Source organism: Cetorhinus maximus, chromosome 22, assembly GCF_964194155.1.
Source record: "Cetorhinus maximus chromosome 22, sCetMax3.hap1.1, whole genome shotgun sequence".
Classification (NCBI taxonomy): Eukaryota; Metazoa; Chordata; class Chondrichthyes; order Lamniformes; family Cetorhinidae; genus Cetorhinus; species Cetorhinus maximus.
This window is the reverse complement of record NC_135900.1, coordinates 75,526,002-75,549,349: the sequence shown is the minus strand read 5'-3', so window position 1 is coordinate 75,549,349 and position 23,348 is coordinate 75,526,002. Positions and strand designations below refer to the sequence as shown.

The window sequence follows — 23,348 nt, the reverse complement described above, 5'->3', positions numbered from 1 at the left end:
AATTGCCCTTGAGAAGGTGGTGGTGAGCTGCCTTCCTGAACCATGTGGTGTAGGTACACCCACAGTGCTGTTAGGGAGAGAGTTCCAGGATTTTGACCCAGTGACAGTGAAGGAACGGTGATATATTTCCAAGTCAGGATGGTGAGTGGCTTGGAGGGGAACTTGCAGGTGGTGGTGTTGTCATCTATCTGCTGCCCTTGTCCTTCTAGATGGTACTGGTTGCGGGTTTGGAAGGTGCTGTCGAAGGAGCCTTGGTGAGTTGCTGCTACCCAGAGCTGGTTCTGTAATTTAATTATTTAATGAGGCTGTGTATTTCAAATTTTTACTGATTTTGTAGGTTTGAGTGCTCGGGAAAGGCAGTAGCTGAAAGATGTTAGGAAGGCCTTTACCCCACTGCCCGGGGTCAAGAACAGTAGGAATTCTTTCTAAGAGTCCACAAGCAAACCTGTATCCCTGCTACCCCAACAATGCGAACCCCCTCCCACAGATCATACTGACCTCTAACCTTGATCAGACCTCCCCAACTATCCCCTTTATGGGACTCCAACGAGACATCCCCCTCCACTCATGGATCTGATGACCCCCAGACCTACAACTGAATACCCTCCGAGATCTGACCGCGCAATCCATGACTGAATGCTCACCCCATGGTCATTTCCGACCCATCTCCAGAATCCCATGTGATTGGACCATCACACTCCCCGACTCTGATCAGACCCCAACTCCAGATCAGAACTCCACCCTATCCCTGGCCGCAATTACCTTGTACTACATTTGCCTTACAGATGAAGTGCTGCGGTTACTATTATAACTGATACAGCAGAGCCCGAGTTGAAGGTTGGGGAGGGACTTGAGCTGCACTATGAGCTTGAAAGGTGTGGTTGATCACTTAGGGATTGTACTTGAAACTACTGAAGTGCAACTTCTGCTTCAGAGATCAGGATAAATTCAGGATAGGCACGGAGCCAACAGGAAATTGATGGGCAAGGGTTAAAGTTTCCCTCTATGCTTTTGAGGTTTATCAGTATTTGTTGGTGTGTCTCAAACTTTAGGGCAAACTGGGGGAGAAACTCAGTATGGAATCTGGGCTGGCTGGACCTGGGATTTCACGCTGCTCCGTGCTGGATGACGCTTTGGCTGAGGAAACTTTTAGTCATCCAGTGACCTGCCTGAAACAGGTGCAAGGCTCTTTAAATATCCTTGGTCCTTGGGCCCCAACATCGGTCCTTGGGCCCCAACTATTTACAATCTATGTTAATGACTTGGATTCAGGGATAGAAGGTACTATAGCTAAATTTGTGGATGACACCAAAATAGGTGGGAAAGTAAGTTGCAATGAAGAAATAAGAAATTTACAAATGGATATGGACAGGTTAGGTGAATGGGCCAAAATTTGGCAGATGGAGTTTAAGGTGGATAAGCGTGAGGTTATCCATTTTGGTCGGAAGAATAAAAAGGCGATTTATTATTTAAATGGAGAGAAACTTCAGAATGCTTCAGTGCAGAGGGATTTGGGTGTCCTCATGCATGAATCGCTGAAAGCTAGTATACAGGTACAGCAGGTAATAAGGAAGGCAAATGGAATTTTGGCATTTATTGCTAAATGAATAGAGTATAAAAATAGGGAAGTGTTGTTGCAACTGTACAAGGCATTGGTGAGACTGCACCTGGAGTACTGTGCACAGTTTTGGTCCCCTTACTTGAGGAAGGATGTAGTTGCACTGGAGGCGGTTCAGAGGAGGTTCACTAGATTGATTCCAGACATCCGGGGCTTGTTTTATGAGGAGAGATTGAGCAGGTTAGGCCTATACTCACTAGAGTTTAGAAGGATGAGAGGAGATCTAAGTGAAGTATATAAGATGCTAAAGGGGTTAGACAAAGTAGACGTGGAGCGGATGTTTCCCCTTGTGGGGCAGTCCAGAAGGAGAGGGCATAGTTTTAGGCTAAGGGGTGGTAGATTTAAATCAGAGATGTGGAGGAATTACTTTTCTCAAAGGGTCGTGAATCTGTGGAATTCACTACCTCAGAGTGCAGTGGATGCCGGGACGCTGAATAAATTTAAGGAGGAGATAGACAGATTTTTAATTAGTAAAGGGTTGAAAGATTATGGGGAGAAGGCGGGAAATTGGAGTTGAGGCCAAAATCAGATCAGCCATGATCGTATTGAATGGCAGGGCAGGCTCAAGGGGCTGAATTGCCTACTCCTGCTCCTAGTTCTTATATAATATGCAAATTGAGGCCTTACACTAACGATGAAGCCTGCTTCTTGTGATCCACCTAGTCCTGCCCAAGCCCTGGGAGAGGTTTGGGGAGTTGGGGTAGGGAGGGGGTTCATGCACAAGGTGCAAAACACGAGGGCCTGTGCTCAAGTGGGGGCGGGGCCCAGACTAACGATACCGAAGATGGTCAAAGAGACAAAAGGAAAAACCCGTCAGGAGAGGAATGCGTGTTGGGCAGCAGACAGGCTGTGACGGTTGACAATTGATGGTGATGGGTCACATGTTGGGCAGTCACTGATGTGGGTCACGTGTTGGGCAGTGGGTGGTGTCAGCGATGGGGGTCACATGTTGGGCCATTTCGGAGGGGTCAGTGATGTGGTCAGGTGATGGGCAGTGGGGGTATCAGCGATGGGGGTCACGTGTTGGGCAGTAGCGATGTCAGCGATGGGGGTCACATGTCAGGCCATCGTGGGGGAGTCTGCGATGGGGGTCATGTGTTGGGCGGTGAGGTTGTCAACGATGGGGGTCACGCATTGGGCCAGGCATTTGGGGGGGGGGGGGTGCGTGTGTCAGCGATGGGGGTCACGTGATGCCGGACTGTGGTTAGTGAATGGTAGTTACAGTGATTGGTCAGGTGTAGAGTGCCTCACGGGCACCGGTTGACAATTGGCTGTGGTCACATGTTGGGCAGGAGACCCTGGGAGCCGCTGGGGTTTGGGGGGAGGGGAGACAGCCTCGGGCTAGTGATGAGTGATGGAGGTGGCGGTGCAGGAGCAGGTAGAAATCAGATGGGTGATATCAGTCACCCTAAACATTACTGAGCTGTGTGAATGTGTTTCCAATTCAGCTGGTCCCGTGGCTGGACTGGGCTGGTGGAGGTTCCTATCCTGCAGTCCAGCTGATATTAAAGGTGAGAGAGGATAGTGAGGACACCGTGCATCCAGTAGATAGATTCTTGTTAGCCAAGGGAATCAAAGGTTATTGGGGTAGATGAGAATGTGGATTTCGAAATACAAACATGGGGGGAGGCAATGGCGTAGTGGTATTGTTGCTGGACTAGTAATCCAGAGACCCAGGGTAATGCTCTGGGGACCTGGGTTCAAATCCCACCACAGCAGATGGTGGAATTTGAGTTCAATAAAAATCTGGAATTAAGAGTCTAATGATGACCATGAAATGATTGTTGTAAAAACCCATCTGGTTCACTAATGTCCTATAGAGAAGGAAATCTGCCATCCTTACCTGTTCTGGCCCTGGCCTACATGTGACTCCAGACCCACAGCAAAATTGTTGACCTCTGAACAAGGGCAATTTGGGATGCTTGCCTAGCCAGCAATGCCCACATCCCATGAACAAATAAAAGAAAAGGTTAGCAACAATAATGTTGAATGGTGGAACAGGCTCGAGGGGCCAAATGGCCTATTTCTGCTCCTATTTTGTATGTTCGTATGTAACACACAATGCTTTCTGTGGATATGTTGTTGTTTGGAAGCAAGCTGGAGTTTGAAGGACATGTCAATGTTAGGCTTGTGTTTGGTCAGAATGGTATTTGTGGAGCACAGCAAAGCTCAAGGGTACATTAACAGGAGGAACTCAGCAGTCTCTGGGGCACATTTAATAATTGAGAGGGACTAGCATTATCTGGAAGGTTGGGAGATTCAATTATGAGAGGTATAAGCAGGTTAATGTTGAGGATTACGTTAAGCCTTGGCATATATTAATTGTTTAGGGGTATCAGTAGAGGAAGCTACTCAAAACCAAGAAAATTTAGGCAGTCATTATATTCAGCTCAGACAGATATTATTGCCTAGTTTTCATGGTCAGTGATTAAAGAATAAATATGTCAATAATGTTAATGTCAATGATGGTATGAAGGAAAAACATTGCACCTTGTTGATGATGTTATCCTAACTCATGGATTGTAGAGGATAATGAATGAAGAACAATGAGCTTTTGTTGATGGTGTTATCCTTACTCATGGTTGAGAAGAATAAGGAGGAAGAATGAGGAATAACATTGCCATTTCTTCACATCTGCAGTTACTCACAGTCTAGGAAGCACCATTTGGAAGAAAGATTCTGTGAAGACAACATCCGTCGCTGGGAAGACTCACTGTCCTGAGAATGAGGAAAAACTCAATCACACATCTGGGAAATTTAAGACATACAATATCAAAGAAGCTGTAAGCAGTTTGGGTCTGTTGTAGATGCTATGTAATCAGGCGGTCCCATAAGCAGTCTCAGCATCGTTAACAGGGGTTGACACATTATGCTATATCTCAGAGCCAAACTACCTGTTGCAGAAAGACGTTTTTCTTCATGTTGCCTCTAGTTCTTTTGTTAATCACCTTAGGGTTCTCGAGCTACTGCTGATGGGAACAGGTCCTCCCCATTTACGCTATCCAAACCTCTCATGATTTTGAACAAATCTACTCTCGCCCTTCTCTTCTCCAAGGTGAACAGCCCAGCTGCGTAATCTATCTACATAACTGAAGTCTCTTGTCCTTAGAACCATTCTTGTAAATCTTTTCTGCACCCTTTCTAAAACCTTCACATCCTTCGCATTGTGGCTGAAGCAGTGTTTTATGAAGGTTCATAACATTATTGACACCCCATCCACCACAATAAACATTCACTCCCTCCACCACCACTCACAGTGCAGCAGTGTGTACCATTTACAAGGTGCAGCAACTCACCAAGGCTTCGTCGACAGCACCTTCCAAACCCATGACTTCTAACAGCTAGAAGGACAAGGGCAGCAGATAGATGGGAACAGTGCCATCTGGAAGTTCACCTCCAAGCCACTCACCATCCTTGATTTGGAGCTATATTGCCATTCCTTCACTGTCACTGGGACAAAATCCTGGAACTCTCTCCCTAACAGCACTGTGGATGTACTTACACCACATGGACTGTAGCGGTTAAGAAGGTGACTCACCACCACCTTCTCAAGGACAATTAGGAATGGGCAATAAATGCTGGCCCAGCCAGCGACGCCCACATCCCGTGAAAATCTTTTAAAAAACACATAACGTTTATACTCAAGTTAACGGCTTAGGGGATTGGAGTTCATACATTAGTGTGGATTAAAGATTATTTAAAGGACAGATTACAGAGAATAGGAATAAGCAGATTATTTTCAAATTGGGGGATTGTAACTAGTGGAGTGGCGCAGGGTCAGTACTAGGGCTTCAGTTATTTACAAACCACTTTAATGTCTGAGATGAAAGGACTGAGTGTAATGTATTGATGTTTATTGGCAATACAAAGTTCGATAGAAAAATGAAATTTGGGAAAGACACTAGGACCGGAATGTTCAACCGACGGTCCCTGTTAAAACAACAGGTCCATTAGCGGGTCAGGAACTCATTAGAATCTCCAACCTACCTTGCCAAGGTGTTGAGCAACACCATTTGCATCCTGCTTTCAAGTTCCCTAACCAGTCAGGAAGGGCAGCTGGGTTGACATGACCATTCTGTCAATGGAAGGGTTTCTAATTAAAGGGACTCTGATATGGGTTAGAATGGCTCACTAACATTTGGGTTTTTGAGGCTGCAGCAGCTACAAGAATGGAGAGGAGACCTGGGAAGGTCAGGGTCTCTTACTCTTACCAGCTGTGTAAAAAAAGCTTTAAAGAAACAGCCATTCATTTATAGCTTCCTACTTTCTTCAAAAAAAAACTTGTTTTTACTACAGCCCAATAAAAAGCAATCAGCCTAATAGATTTCTAAGCTCTCAGCCAAGAATGCATAATGAGGCTTGGCTGAGAGCCCAGAAATTCATTAGACTGTTGATACAGCTGAGCCCCAGGAAAAACATTGCTTGATTGACAGCTTTGGCTCTCTGATCTCTTCTGTTAATTGCACAATATTTACATATATAGGATGAAGAGATTTCAACAATTTGAGTTTGTGCTACTGATATTTTAAAATGGTCTAGATGATCAACACTTCTCACCATTGGTGAACACTGGAACTCCCCTAATATTAGTGAACACTTGCTCTCTCCTCACTACTAGTGAACACTGGCTCCCTCCTCACTATTCGTGAACACTGGCTCTCTCCCCACCATTAGTCATCACTGGCACTTGTTAGAATCATATCTCTCAAGGCTGAAGTTTTCTTTTACAATAAATGGAAGGATTTGGCACGATCTGGATATATGGATGCTAACCTGGGAGTTTTTTTTAAAAGGTCATTAGTTCACCTTGAAACTGTAAACAAGCAGGCCTCTTCCAAGAAATCACCTGACCGATATGGTACTCGAGAAGGAGTTGTTTGTTTGTTTGGAACTGCAAAGAACTCGAATTAATGAAAAGCTGGGAGCAAAAAGACAATCACGTGGGAGAGAGGGAAAAGGAAACTTAAGTTGTGAACCTGCTTGTTTTGAAGGCAGTCTTGTTGGAGAACAAGCTGAGGAAGGAATGCTACCTTGACTGGTTCCAACTCTCTACCTTGCTTAAAATTGTGTGTGGCTATCAACCTGCAGCCAGGGAACCCTCATCTGAGTGTAACTAGTCTGCAGTTGGACCTACAAAGCTGAGACCAGTGGTGAGAACTTTCAGGATCCACCGGGACCAGTGGCCCATCTTCATATGAGAGAACTCCAGGCTGACAGTGTCGAGGTCATGCAGACTTTATCATTCATTTTATAACGCCCATCCTCCAAAGCCCATCTCTGCACAGAGACTCTATCTGTTTGTCTGTGTCTATGTCTGTGTGTGTGTGTGTGTGTGTGCGTATGTGTGCTGGGGCAATTCTTTAGGAAGGGATAGATAGTTATACTTCCCGATTACAATTGTGTGTTAACCAGTACTTGCAACTTGTTCAAAGAAGATTAGTTTTAAAATAAATTGATCATTCTGAGTTTTTGAAAGAAGCCTGGTAAGAGTCTCTTTTCTTCTGGGTACTAGAGTTTTGGGCACACAATTGGTCATTTTGGTGAGAAATTAATGGCTTATGGAGTAGTGGGGCTTGATAATTCACGCACTCCTCCCATCCCGTTAGTGACACACTCTCCTCACCATTAGTGAACACTGGCTCTCTCCTCACCATCAGTGACCACTGACTCTCTTTTCACTATTAGTGAACACTGGCTCTCTCCTCACCATCAGTGAACACTGGCTCTCTTTTCACCATTAGTGAACATTGGCTTTCTCCTTAACATCAGCGAACACTGGCTTTCTCCTCACCATTAGTGAACACTGGCCCTTTCCTCACCATTAATGAACACTGGCTTTGCTGACACCATTAATGAACACTGGTTCTCTCCAAACCACCAGTGAACACTAGCTTTCTCCTCACTATTAGAGAACACTGGCTCTCTCTTCAAGATTAATGAACACTGACCCTCCCTAAACCATCAGTGACCACTGGCTCTCTCCTCAACATTAGTGAACATTTGGCTCTCTCCATACCCTTAGTGAACACTGGCTCTCTCCACACCCTTAGTGAACACTCTTCCTCCCTTTTAATTAATGTTGGCACTTCTCTATTTTCCAAACACAAATACCAATCCTTGATTCTATCCTCTTCTCTCTTTCCCCTTCACACTTACCTCCTCCCTCAGTTCTCCCGCTAGCTGCAATCCTTATGAAATGTTGCTGAGTCTTGTAGTGATTCCAGCCACTGCAGCTACCCTAACACTAACCCTCTATTTAGCTGTGATGAAGGCATCACAAACCCTTCATGGAGGAAGCAAGGGAAGAGAAATGACTGATCAAGCAGCCAAAACAAGTCTGTCTCTGAGACTGCCTTACCTGGTAGTGAACGCGATGTCCATCTGGTGTTAATGGGTAAAAGTCCTGGGGAAAAAGCAGAAAAATCACGGCTAGTGAAGCAATATTTTAACATTGCACAAAAGGATTTGCCAAATACATTCCACATTGATTCAAGATTTCCAAATTGTTATAGAGATTGAAGGAATTTGGTTGAAGATGACCTGCAATATTAGCAAGTCAATGCCCTCAATAAATCATTGGTTAGGACGCCTTAGAAATTCTGCTTCCAGCCCCTGGAGCTAGGTGCAGGGATAGGTCAGACAGGCCAGGCACTTCTGTCCCCCATTCATAATGCCCGTGGTTAACAGGAAACAATCCCATGACGGTGCAACAGGCTCAACCCTTACACAAAGATCAAACTGCAATTTTCTCACCATATTCCTCAACAATTACAGCTGGAAGGAAATGTGTCTAAATGTCTTCATCCACTGACATTACTATAATATCACAGATTTGTATCTTACCTCCTGTAGTCGATCGATGTACCTGCGACAGGTCTCTAGGTCACAGTCTCCGTGGATGACAATGATTCCCAGTGGGATGGCTGCACGATGAAAGTTAACAATGTTAAGACATTACACACGTTGGATCACTTGATATAAGGCCAGGGATTGTCATTGGTTGATGGCCCTCTGATGACCCTCTGACAGAAGAAAGTTGTGTGGTATAGCACTGAGTCGCATAGACAAAGTTGTTGATGGCCTTCTCTTTTTGAGAGATTATGGCGAAGTGGTAATATCTATTTGACTAGTAATCTAGAGGCCCAGGCTGAAGCTCTGGGGACATGGGTTCAAATCCCACCACGGCATCTGGTGGAATTTCAATTTAATCCATCAAATCTGGAGTTGAATTGAAATGGTGACCATGAAATTATCATTGATTATTGTAGAAACCCATCTAGTTCATTAATGCCCTTTAGGGAAGAAAATCTATCATCCTTACCTGGTCTGGCCTACGTGTGACTCCAGACCCATAGCAATGTGACTGACTCTGAAATGGCCTAGAAAGGTCAGTTCAAGGGCAAATAGGGATGGGCAACAAATGCTGGCCTTGCCAGTGACACCCACATCCCATGAAAGAATAAAAAAAGAGTTTGTAGCCCCTTGGCTGCCTTGGCACTCGGTCTAATCTTCACAGCTCCCTAAGTTATGGCATTTAATTTGCCAACAACAGTAAGATGTCACCCCATCATTACTGTTAAACATTGTTTTTGATTGGTTGATCAGAAAATGGCATAACTAACCCAAAAGTATTTAGGCAACACCAACTGTAAGTTGAGAGGGGCTGATGGCTGGAGACAAAGCCAAGAGGAGATATTTCAGCATTCAAACTCCTCGAACCTCTGGCGGTCAGCTATGTTTTAATGCAATGTAATATTGCATAATTTATGGCAAAATCATTTCAGAAAGAACAATGTGGATCAATGGGGCCATTTGGCTCATCCAGCTTATCCTGTTGTAATCTTCCATCACTGCCTCTTAGTGGTTTGTGTAAGACTGCAAAAAAAAAAACCCTTATGTTTAAAGATTAAATGTTAAAAGTTGGCCCAATACTGAATATGGCACTGCAATTGTTTTGTATATTGAACATAGCATCATCCGCATCCCTTGGTCCCAGGCTCTGACCCCACCATTGATAACAAATCCCTTTATTTTGCTCCACTTTCTTCCCTTGTCAGGACTCACCGCCTGCTCTGTGGGGCTCTGGGTGACTGTTAATAATGTGATCTTTTGCTTTCAATTGATAGAACAGTTACTCAGACTCAGTTTTATCCTAACCGCGCAAACAGGATCAGGTACAAAGCTGGTTTAACACCCTGCTGGGTTTTTACTCGCTACTGAATGTTAATATTGGGATGGAAAAGCGACATTCACCCAATCCTGCTGGTTTCCTGCCTGGTGAATTAAGTTAAAACTACCCCCAATATGCCCTTCTCCACTCACATGTCTCTTGTAACTTTTCCTTGTTGTACTGTGGGCTTTCATAGTCTTGAAGGCTGATCCTGTTCACCCGTATCCTCAGCCGGCCAGGGACAGTGTGAGGGCTAGAAAACAGAGTCAATAAGAGATAAGAAGGGAAAACTACTGACAGAGCTTGTGATGAAGAAAATGGAGAAGTGGAGATCACGATGTCATCCACACATACTACAAACACCATTTGTTTCCAAGACCATGTATCAACAATCCTTCTTCCCAAGACAATCCCACATGGCTCACCACCATCTCCTCAAGCGCAATTAGGGATGGGCAATAAATGCTGGCCTAACCAGAGATGCCCGCAGCCCCGTGAACAAATAAATGAAAAAAAGGAACAAGCTGCCAAAGGAAATAGTAACAGCCCCATCACTTGAAATCTTCAAGACCCATCTTTAGTTCTTTTTCATTTAAAATTTTTCATTATCAGGACTACCATCTCAGCAGCTCATGCCTAGTTTAGCTAACATTATCCATATAAATGATGGCGGAATACGGATATTAGTCTGTGATGTTGACACAACTAAACCAGAACCAGAAGCAATTATTCTAATTGGTTTTGATTTGTTTTCTAGACTAGAGGAGAGTGTACCTTGTTGCCCTCAGGGACCAGAATTGTTATAGTGCAGAAGGAGGCCATTCGGCCCTTTGTGTCTGCACCGGCTCTCCGAATGAGCAACTCATCGAGTACTATTCCCCCGCCTTCTCCCTGTAACCCTGCGCATTCTTCCTTTTCAGATAACAATTTCATTCCCTTTAGAATTTTTCAATTGACCCTTCCTCCACCACACTCTCAGGCAGTGCATTCCAGGCCCCAACCACTCACTGTGTAAAAAAGTTTTATCCTCGTTACTTCTGCTCCCCTTAGCAATTACTTTAAATCTGTGCCCTCTCGTTCTCAATCCTTTCATGAGTGGGGACAGTTTCTCCTTTTCTACTCTGTCCAGACCCCTCATGATTTTGAATACCTCTATCAAATCTCCCCTCAGCCTTCTTTTCTCCAAGGAAAACAGTCCCAACCTCTCCAATCTATCTTCATAACTGAAGTTCCTCATCCCTGGAACCATTCCCATGAATCTTTTAATGTTTATGGCCTAGGGTATACAGGACATAATTTTAAAGTTTGCAGATGGCAGATAACCCAGGAATGTAGTAAATTAACAACAAGGAGGACATCAATGAACATTACAAGAATATGCACAAACTGATGGAATGCATACAGATATGGCAGATGACATGTAACACAGAGCAGTGTGAGGAAATGAAGAGGAAATGTGAACTGAATGGTAAGATTTAAAAGGGTGTACAGTAACAGAGAGACCTGTGTACAGAGACCTATATGTACACTAATCTTTGGAGGCTGAGGAGAATGTTGAGAAGGCTGTTAAAAAAGCATTTGGGATCCATGACTTTATAAATCGAGGCATACAAATACTAATCATTTATAAGACACTGGTTAGGTCTTAGACTGGAGTATTATGTTCAATTCTGGGCACCACAAGAGGTACCAAGGCCTTGGGTAGGGTTCAGAATGGAATAGTTCCAGGGTTCAGGGACTTCAGTCATGAGGAGAGACTGGAGAAGCTGGGGTTGTTCTCCTTAGAGCAGAGAAGATTAAGAGAAAGTTTGATAGACCTGTTCAAAATCAAGAATGCTGATGATGTAGCAAATAAGGAGTAACTATGGCAGAAAGGAGAGAAGCAGAGGACACAGTTCTAGGGTGATAGGCAAAAGGAAGCAAAGGCTTCAAGTCCCGCTCCAGGACTTGTTGGCCACAGAAGAACCCAGCCACTGATGCAGGCAAGCCAGTGCTGGTCCCTAGTCAGATAATGATGGGGAGGGTTAGTGGTAAGAATGGTATCCAGCAGAAAAAACCACCCGCCAAATCCAACAAAAAAAAGTGATGGTTGATATGAAGGGTGATCAGATCCCATGCAAACATGGGGAAAGCTGAAAGAGAAAGGAAGACAAAAGAATCAGGGTGACATGAGGAAGCTATTTTTTTGAATGCACTGCCTGAAAGGGTGATAGAAGCAGGTTCAAGAGTAACATTTAAAATAAAATTGAATGAAAAATAAAATTACAGGGCTATGAGGAAAGAATAGTGGAATGGGATTAATTGGATAGCTCAATCAATGGGCCAGCACAGACACAATGGGCTGAATGGTCTCCTACAGCACTGTGCATTCTTGTGATTCTACAACAGCTCGTCTTTGTTGCTGTTTCCATTGCACTGAATTCTTGCGTTTCCACCAGAGCCATACGACATTTTAGATGATCAATGATGACTAAGAAGCACTCGCACTCTGGCATTCATCTTGGCATTTTACCAACAAACACACAAAAAGATTAAAGTTCAATGTGTAGGCCGTGCGAATATGGGTATTGAGATCATAGGGCCCACAACGGTGCCTATTATACATTTTTACTTTCAAATCAATTAGCCACATCTCCATTGTAAATTAGCCAAATGTGGCTTATGTATTGGACAACCATTCTAGTCCAAACACTCCTCTTGCCTTCTAACACCCTGTGCATTGAAGTGGAGAATACCCTGAATTCCTTTATTAAGTATTAGGGAAAAATTATGACTATGAAACATCCAAGCGATTGGTCTGCAAGATACAGTGGTTCCTGTGTTGCTGGAGTGTGACGTTAGGGAACACTGCATGCGAAGGGCAAACAGGTTTCACCTGCATAAGGTCGATGGGAGGCTGGATAACCATTCTAGAGCTTTGTTTGATTAGTTTTGTGTTAAAAGACACAGCTAGAACCACAAGATTGTACGCATAACAATTGTGCAAAAATATCTTTGAAAACGTTTTCGGAGGACATGGGCTGAACACTTGCAAAAGTGTAATTTGTAAGTTTTATTAATATAAAACAGCAGTATGGATTCAGGAAATGGAGGTCATGTTGAGCTAATTATACTCAGAACAACTGTAACTGAACAATGTAATGAATTTGATGTGAAGTGCCTTTGAGGCTCAATTAGGCACTATATAAATGAACATGAATTAATGGATTCTTTTTGAAGGTATTATCAGCTCAGGGAACAGGAGAAATGAAGCAGATATGGTATATGCTTAGGTTTTGAACATTTTTAACAAGGATCCAGATTAGCAATTAATGAAATAAAATACAGTGGAATAGAAGATAAAGCATGTTGCTGGGCATAAAATAATGGCTTAAAATCGATATTGTGACCATGATATTAGTGAGTCAGTCCTATGTGAACATATATTATTGTAGGAGTTTATTCACTGGGTATCACAAAGAGGTTCAGAGATTGTAAGGTTGAACAGCTGTGTTTATTGGTAACATATAATGACATACCTATGTACTAAGTATAGTCCAGACTAGGACTTAACTCCATGCTGACTTCTCCCAGACTCTCTCCATACAACTCTGTCTCCTGCCTATTGTCAGGTGTCTCTCTCTACCTCACTCCGTGGGCGGTACTGTTCTCCAGTCCCATATTAACCCCTGCTATGCCACACACACACACACACACACACAATCGTTACACTGTGGGAAGGAGGCCATTTGGTCCCCCATTTGATCTGTTGTGTCTGCACCCGCTCTCTGAATGAACAATTCACCTAGTGCCATTCCCCACCTTATCCCTGCAACCCTGCATATTCTTCCTTTTCAGATAATAGTCTGATTCCCTCTTGAATGCTTCAATTGAACCTGCCTCCACCACACTCTCAAGCAGTGAATTCCAGATCTTAACCACTTGCTGCATGAGAAAGTTTCTCTTTATGTCTCCATTGCTTCTTTTCTTGATTATCTCAAATCTGTGCCCCTCTTGTTTGCAATCCATTCACCAAATGAATGTTGACTTTTCCTTATCCACTCTATTCAGACCCCTCATGACTTTGAACACCTCTGTCAAACCTCCTCTCAGCCTTCCCTTCTCCAAGGGAATCAGTCCCAACTTCTCCAATCTATCTGTGTAATGGATGTTCCTCCTCCCTGGAACCTTGTGACTCTTTTCTGCACTCTTCTAATCCCTTTACATCTTTCCTAAAGAACTGCACGCAATACTACAGTTGAGTCTAAACTTGTGGTTTTACAAGTTCAACATAACCTCCTTGCTCTTGAACTCTATACCCCCATTAATAAAACACAGGATACTGTATGCTTTATTAAGCATTCTCTCAACCTGTCCTGCCACCTTCAATGATTTATGTACGTATACCCCCAGGTCCCTCTGCTTCTGTGTCCCCATTAGAATTGCACCCTTTATTTTATATTGTATCTCCATGTTCGTCCTATCAAAATGAATCACTTCACATTTCTCTGCATTAAACCTCATCTGCCACTTGTCCGCCCATTCCACCAACTTGTCAATGTCCTTTTGAAGTTTTACTCTGTCCTCCTCACTGTTCACAATGCTTCCAAGCTTTGTATCATCTACAAATTTTGAAATTGTGCCCTGTAGACCAAGATCTAGGTCATTAATACATGATACAACCCTAACTGCATCATAAGCAGGTATCAGTGACACAGCTCTACATAGCTCTGTCTGTTTTCCTCATTCTCTCACTCACTGGGCAGGACTTTTCAGTTGGCATGCAGGGGCAAGCCTGACATGCCGACGTGTAAAATGACGCGCGATGACGTCGGGCGTGTGTCCCAATGTCATTGCGCCATCTCATGATGTTTCATTCAGTGGGTGCGCGCCGGAAGCGGCTGTGCACCCGCTGATATATAAACGGCCTATTAAGGCCATTAAGGAAATAATTAATGTAATTGTTAACGCTGCCCGTCCAACCTTGGTCAGGCGAAAAGGCCAAGCGGCGTTCACATTTTTTAGGAAACCTCATCCACGAGCGGCATGAGGTTTCCCAAAGCTTTCATTAAATAAAAAAAATTTCCGAAATATAAAAACATGTCCCATCTCATGATGGAGACATTTTTGATTCAATTTTTTCTCCATTTATTTATTTATTTCAATATCGATTCAATCTCCCCGAGGCAGCTCTATGCCTCAGGGAGGTTGAAGCGCTCTCTTGTGTGCATGCGTGAATGAGCGCAGGCCCTGACTCTCCCTCCTCCCCCCGCCCGCACAGGAGCACTACGGCTCACGTTTTACGCTGGGCGGACCTTAATTGGCCCGCTGGCATAAAATGGCGGCGCGGAGCAGACCACGGGTGGCGATTGGCTCCACGACACCCCCGCTCGCCACTATGTTTGTGGTATATCATGGAATTGGTGTGTTTACTTTACAAAATATCGACAAAAAAAAACAGCAAGGAGCAGAACATAGAATGAAAGGTGCGGGTGCAGAGAGAGGATTGTTACTTACAGTGTGAAGCTATCAGGAGGAGCAGAGACACGTCTTAGATCAGCATGCTGCACCTTATGGATACTGTGCAAACCAGCCATGGATCAGGGCGGAGGGAGAGAGAAACATACCACATTTAGACAGTGAAGGAAGCCAAGGAAAGTCAATTATCTACATGCCTCAATAAGTAATCAGTGAAGCAGATGAAAAGACAATGGCATAGCGGCAAGATCGCTAGACTAATGCTCTGGTGGCACAGGTACAAATCCCACCACAGCAGCTGGTGGAATTTAAATTCAATTAATAAATCTGGAATTGAAAGCTAGTCCTAGTAATGGCGACCACAAAACTATCATTGACTGTTGTACTCCTCCATGTTGAACACCACTTGGAGGAAGCACTGAGGGTGGCAAGGGCACAGAATGTACTCTGGGTGGGGGACTTCAATATCCAACACCAAGAGTGGCTCGGTAGCAGTACTACTGACCGAGCTGGCTGAGTTCTAAAGGACATAGCTGCCAGACTGGTCCTGCAGCAGGTGGTGAGGGAACTAACATGAGGGATTTACCTACTAGACCTGTCCTCACCAATCTACCTGTTTCAGATTCTTCTGTCCATGACAGTATTATAGGTCTGATCGTTGCACAGTCTTTGTGGAAACGAAGTCCCATCTTCACACTGAGGGTACCCTCCATCTTTATGTGTGGTACTACCATTGTGCTCAATGGAATGGATTCAGAAAAGACCTACCAACTAAAAATAGGGCATCCACGAGGCTCTGTGCGGTCATCAGCAACAGCAGAATTGTATTCACCCACAATCTGTAACCACATTGCCCCACATATCCCCCACTAACATTATTATCAAGCCAAGGGATCAACTCTGGTTCAAATAAAAATGCAAGGGAGCATGCCGGGAGCAGAATCAGGCATACCTAAAAATGAGATACAACCTGGTGAAGTTACAACACAGGACTACTTGCATGCTGAACAGTGGAAACAGTATGTGATAGGCAGAGCTAAGCGATCCCACAATCAACGAATCAAAGTCATGCCATGTTCAGTCGTGTTTGGTGGTGGGCAGTTAAACAACTCACTGGAGGAGAAGGAGGCTCTACAAATATCCCCATCCTCAATGATGGGGGAGCCCAGCACGTCAGTGAAAAAGATAAGGCTGAAGAATTCACAACAATCTTCTGCCAGAAGTGCCGAGTGAATGTTCCATCTCGGCCTCCTCCGGAGGTCCCCAGCATCACAGATGCCAGTTTTCAGCCAATTCGATTCACTCGACATGATATCAAGAAACGGCTGAAGGCACTGGATAGTGCAAAGACTATGGGCCCTGACAATATTCCAGCAATAGTACTGAAGACTTGTGCTCCAGAACTTGCTGCGCCCCTAGCCAAGCTGTTCCAGTACAGCTACAACACTGGCATCTACCCATCAATGTGGAAAAAAATGACAAATCCAATTCAGCCAATTACTAGCCTATCAGTCAACTCTCGATCATCAGCAAAGTGACAGAAGATATTGTCAACAGTGCTATCAAGTAGCACTGACGCCCAGTTTGGGTTCTGCCAGTGCCACCCAGCTCCTGACCTCATTACAGCCTTGGTCCAAACATGGAAAAAAGAGCTAAACTCAAGAAGTGAGCTGAGGGTGACTGCCCTTGGCATCAAGGCAGCATTTGACCAATTGTGGCATCAAGGAAACCTAGCCAGTGGACAAGGAAACCTTGTCAGTGGGAATCGAGGGAAAACTCTCTGCTGGTTGAAGTCATACCTAACACAAAGGAAGATGGTTGTAGTTGTTGGGAGTCAATCATCTCAGTCCCAGGATATCACCACAGGAGGTCCTCAGGGTACTGTCCGAGGTCCAATCATCTTCAGCTGCTTCATCAATGACCTTCCCTCCATCGTAATATTAGAATTGGGGATGTTCGCTGATGTGTTCAGTATCATTTGCAACTCCTCAGATACTGAAGCAGTCTGTGTCCGACTGCAGCAAGACCTGGACAACATTCAGGCTTGGGCTGATAAATGGCATGTGACATTCACACCATACAAGTGCCGGGGAATGACCATCCCGAACAAGAGAGAATTTAACCATCTCCCTTTGATATACCATCATTGAATCAAAATCCTGGGGGTTGCTTGGGATAATTTTACCTAACTTATCAGGAAAGAAACCCACGGTGTGGGAAGCCAGGTTTATACCCCACATAATATTACTCTCCACAGTTTCTACAGAATAAAATCAGGCAGGATGGAAAACCAGCTTTGTGCCCAAACTTCTGTTCTCAACTGCTGGATTAAATTAATATCACCTCCCCAATAGCACTAGCAAAGTGCCTCACAAGGACACTGGTCCTGGCTCTGTTCAGGCACAATGCATCCAGCCTGTACAGGTCCCTTCTCCCTCAGGTTTGATCCCAATATCCCAGGAATCTAAAGTCCTCCCTTCTGAACCATCTGTCAAGCCACACATTCATTTTCTCCATCCTCCTATTTCTATATTCATTAGTGTATGGTGCTGGGAATAATCTGAATATTATTTGAGGTCCTGTTTGCTAGTCTCTTTCCAGCTCCCTAACATCTGCTTGCAGGACCTCAACCCTCCTCCTACCTATAGACAAACCTCTAGTGCAGTCCTTATTATAAGCTTATTGGATGGCTAAGTAGACAATGTCTGTGGGTCTTCCCTCATCCACCGCCTTATTAACTTCTTCAAAAAATACAATTAGATTTGTAAGGCATTGCCTTTTAATGGAGCCATGTTGGTTTTCCTTAATATGTCCTTCTCTATCTAAGGAATCATAAATCGCATCTCTAATCCCTCAAACTTAATTCCTACTCCCAATGTCAAACTAATGGAACTATAGTTACTCTTGTCTGTCTTGTCACCTTTTTAAAAAATGGGGACTACATTAGGTTCCTTCCAGTCTATAGGAACCACCCCAGAGCGTGGGCAGCTTTTACAAATATGGGTGAGGGGCTTTGCACAGTATGTGTCTCATCTCCCTGAGGAATCTCGACTGGGTTTCACTGCTGTTCTTTCTATTTACAAATTCTCAATCCTTTCCAAAACAATTTATTCATCTAATTTAATACTAGTTTCATAGTTAAAATCAATTCTAAGAATGAGCATTATCTCCAAAAGTGAAGGCTGACAGAAATTTAATATTTCTGCCTTACCCAGTGAGTCCTTTGTAACATGTCCTTGAACATCCTTCAATGCCCCAACAGTCTTTGACAGCTCACTGTCTCTTCACAATCCCAAAAATGGCTTTGATCCTCTTTCCTTCAGCTGATCTAATAGCAGCTTGTTTTCTTTAGCTGTTCCTTGTGCTCTGTTTCAGTAATTGATGCGTTTAATTTAAGGGAACAATTTCATTTACATCTTGCTTGTCTTTGTTCATAACCAGTCAGCCCTTGGGTTTTTCTTATCACACTCTCTTGGGTGTGTATTTGTCTTCTATATTTTTAATCTTGATCTTAGAAACTTACCAATGGTATTCTACATCAGACTCCTCAGCAGCCAGCAGGGTTAGCCAATGCACCCATTCCATGCCATTTTAGTGAAGTTAGTTCTTGTGAAATCTGCCAAAAGCTGCAAATTTCCAGGACATTTAGTTCTATTAGCCAGCTAAAACTTTGTACCACTTTCCAAGGCAAGAATACAAAAAGATAAAAAATAGCAGTAGAAATAACTCACTCTATAAACTGAAGTGGGAAGCAAACCACTCACTCATTCAGTAATGGCATGGAGGTCCTCCGCTTGCACTTCTGCACCATGTTGGCCTGGTTCCTCAGTGAGATCCGGATGACTGATGGACTCAGCCGGCACGGCTCCCCATCCACCTGCATAGGAATTGTCTTGTATGTGGTGAGTATCACCTCTCGGCACTGGTGGAGCCGCTCCCCGTGACCCCCGACCTGCAGGGCAGCCTGCATTAAACAAGATAAGCATTATATCTGCCTCAAGGTTTGGACTCATGCTCTGTGGACAGCAGAGGTAATGAAAGAGAATAGGCCACATTCAAAAGCTGCCCCCAAGTTACACCTGAATAACGATTTCCTAGGGACCGCTCACAATGCTGTTAGACCACTGAGTAACAGCAGACTCATCAAAATCAAGTTATGGAAGGCCTAAGAAAAGTGACTGATTCAAGAACTCTGATCAACAAAGTTCAAGCAATATGATAATTATTCTGCTCCTTCTTTTGTGGCTTCATTAAGTGAAGGAGAAACAGGTGATTTTGGGTCGATGGTTCTCAAAGGTCTCCATCACTGGTGTTTTCCTCACTTTGTGTCTAAGTCAGTTGTAGAATAATTGATAAAGATTGATTGCAATGATTAGTCAACAATTCCATTATCACTTATTGTGTGACTACCAGGTTAGTACAGAGCAAAATAGATGGTCCTTTGTGCCTTTTGTCCAGCAATGTCTATGTTCCAACAAATTTGAGAACACTGAGGGTGCCAACCCCAAGGACAGTGAATGACATTGCACTCAGAGCTCATGAGCAATAGGGGGCTTGAGAACACTTTTAAACACTGGAATTGAGAACACCTGGCCATGTCAGATACTGTTTATCTTCAGTGTTGAGTGACAATGGGCACAGGGACACTAAGTGAGGCCATGCCCAATAACAGAATGACAATGGGCTAAATATTACTGAGTGACAACGGCTCAATAACAGAGTGAAAATGGGCTCAATAATAGAGTGACAATGGGCTCAAAAATAAAGAGGCAACGGGCTCAATAATAGAGTCACAATGGGCTCAATAACAGATTGGCAATGGGCTCAATAATAGAGTGAAAATGGGCTCAATATTAAAGTGACAATGGGTTCAATAATAGAGTGACAATGGGCACAATAACAGAGTGGCAATTGGTTCAATAACAGAATGACAATGGGTTCAATAATAGAATGACAATGGGCTCAAAAATACAGAGTGACAATGGGCACAAAAATAGAGTGGCAATGGGTTCAATAATAGAGTGGCAAATGGCTCAAAAATAGAGTGAAAATGGGCTCAATAATACAGAGTGACAATGGGCACAATAATAGAGTGGCAGTGGGTTCAATAACAGAGTGACAATGGGCTCAATAATAGAGTGAAAATGGGTTCAATAGCAGAGTGGCAATGGGTTCAATAATAGAGTGACAATGGGCTCAATAATAGAGTGAAAATGGGTTCAATAACAGAGTGCCAATGGGCTCAATAATAGTGATAATGGGTTCAATAATAGAGTGACAATGGGTTCAATAATAGTGACAATGGGCTCAATAATAGAGTGGCAATGGGCTTAATAATAGAGTGACAATGGGCTCAATAATAGGGTGACAATGGGTTCAATAAGAGAGTGGTAATGGGCTCAAAATTAGAGGGAAAATGGTCTCAATAATAGAGTGAAAATGAGTTCAATAAGAGAATGACAATGTGTTCAATAATAGAGTGGCAGTGGGTTCAATAACAGAGTGGCAATGGGTTCAATAATAGAGTGACAATGGACTCAATAATAGAGTGAAAATGGGTTCAATAACAGAGTGCCAATGGGCTCAATAATAGAGTGACAATGGGTTCAATAATAGAGAATGACAATGGGCTCAATAATATAGTGGCAATGGGCTTAATAATAGAATAACAAGGGGCTCTACAATACAGAGTGACAATGGGCTCAATAATAGAGTGACAATGGGTTCAATAATAGAGTGACAATGGGCTCAATAATAGAGGGACAATGGGCTCAATAAAAGAGTGGCAATGGGTTGAATAATAGAGTGACTATGGGTTGAATAACAGAGTGACAATGGATTCAATAATACAGAGTGTCAATGGGTTCAATAATAGTGACAATGGGTTCAATAATAGAGTGACAATGGGTTCAATAATAGAGTGACAAAGGGTTCAATAATAGAGTGACTATGGGTTGAATAATAGAATGACAATGGATTCAATAATACAGAGTGTCAATGGGTTCAATAATAGAGTGGCAATGGGTTCAATAATTGAGTGAAAATGAGTTCAATAATAGAGTGGCAATGGGTTCAAAGATAGAGTGACAAAGGGCTCAATAAGAGAATGACAATGGGTTCAGTAATCGAATGGTAATGTGCTCAATAACAGATGACAACGGGCTCAGTAATACAGAGTCACAATAGGCTCAATAATGGAGCAACAATGGGTTGAATAATAGAGTGGCAATGGGCTCATTAATACAGAGTGACAATGGGCTCAATAATAGAGTGGCAATGGGTTCAATAATAGAGTGACAATGGGTACAATAGCAGAATGACAATGGGTTCAATGATAGAGTGACAAAAGGGTTAAATAATAGTGACAATGGGTTCAATAATAGAGTGACAATGGGCTCAATAATAGAGTGACAACAGATTCGATAATAGAGTGGCAATAGGCTCAATCATAGATTGACAATGGGCTCAATAATAGAGTGGCACTGGGTTCAATAATAGAATGACAAAGGGTTCAATAATACAGAGTGACAATGGGGGCAAGAATACAGAGTGACAATGTGCTCAATAATAAAGTGACAATGGGATCAATAAAAGAGTGACAATGGGTTCAATAATGGAGTGACAAAGGTTTCAATAATAGAGTGACAACGGACTCAATAATTCAGTGGCAATGGGCTCAATAATGGAGTGACAATGGGTTTGATAATAGAGTGGCATTGGGCTCAATAAAATAGTGGCAATGGGCTCAATAATAGAGTGACAAAGGGCTCAATAATGCAGAGTGAAAATGCGCTCAATAATAGAGTGGCAATGAGTTCATTAATAGAGTGGCAATGGTTTTGATAATAGAGTGACAAAGGGTTTGATAATAGAGTGGCAATGGGTTCAATAAAATAGTGGCAATGGGCTCCATAATAGAGTGACAATGGGTTCAATAGCAGAATGACAAAGGGTTCAATAATAGAGAAACAATAGGTTCAATAATAGAGTGGCAATAGGCCCAATAATAGAATGACAATGTGCTCAATAAAAGAGTGGCAATGGGTTCAATTATAGTGTGACAAAGTGTTCAATAATACAGAGTGACAATGGGTTCAGTAAATGAGTGACAATGGGTTGAATAACAGAATGACAACGGGTTCAATAATTGGGTGACAATGTGTACCATAATCGAGTGGCAATGAGTTCAATAACTGAGTGAAAATGATTTCAATAATAAAGTGGGACTGGGTTCAAAAATAGAGTGACAAAGGGCTCAGTAAGAGACTGACAATGGGTTCAATAATAGAGTGACAATGGGTTCAATAATCGAGTGGTAATGGGCTCAATAACAGATGACAACGGGCTCAGTAATACAAAGTCACAATGGGCTCAATAATAGAGCGACAATGGGTTGAATAATAGAGTGGCAATGGGCTCAATAATAGAGTGACAATTGGCTCATTAATACAGAGTGACATTGGGCTCAATAATAGAGTGGCAATGGGTTCAATAATAGAGTGACAATGGGTACAATAACAGAATGACAATGGGTTCAATAATAGAGTGACAAAGGGGTTAAATAATAGAGTGACAATGGGTTCAATAATAGAGTGACAATGGGCTCAATAATAGAGTGACAACGAATTCAATAATAGAGTGGCAATAGGCTCAATCATAGATTGACAATGGGTTCAATAATAGAGTGGCACTGGGTTCAATAATAGAATGACAAAGGGTTCGATAATACAGAGTGACAATGGGGGCAAGAATAAAGAGTGACAATGTGCTCAATAATAAAGTGACAATGGGAACAATAAAAGAGTGACAATGGGTTCAATAACAGAAGGACAATGGGTTCAATAATAGAGAAACAACGGCTTCAATAATAGAGTGGCAATAGGCCCAATAATAGAATGACAATGTGCTCAATAATAGTGTGGCAATGGGTTCAATTATTGTGTGACAAAGTGTTCAATAATAGAGTGGCAATGGGTTCAATAATAGAATGACAATTGGTTCAATAATTGAGTGAAAATGGGTTCAATAATAGAGTGGTAATGGGTTCAAAAATAGAGTGACAATGGGTTCAGTAACAGAAAGGCAATTGGCTCAATAATAGAG

The 23,348-nt window shown here is 43.0% G+C and overlaps 1 protein-coding gene across 1 annotated transcript in view; it reads right to left on the bottom strand.

Moving 5' to 3' along the window:
* The window catches only part of LOC144696333 (diacylglycerol kinase iota-like), an 864,725-nt gene that overhangs the window by 48,097 nt on the left and 793,280 nt on the right, over positions 1-23,348 (bottom strand). The window contains 4 exon segments of the mRNA XM_078567549.1: positions 4,267-4,336; positions 8,462-8,541; positions 9,893-10,041; positions 19,010-19,209. Coding sequence (XP_078423675.1) covers positions 4,267-4,336; positions 8,462-8,541; positions 9,893-10,041; positions 19,010-19,209 — 499 coding nt within the window.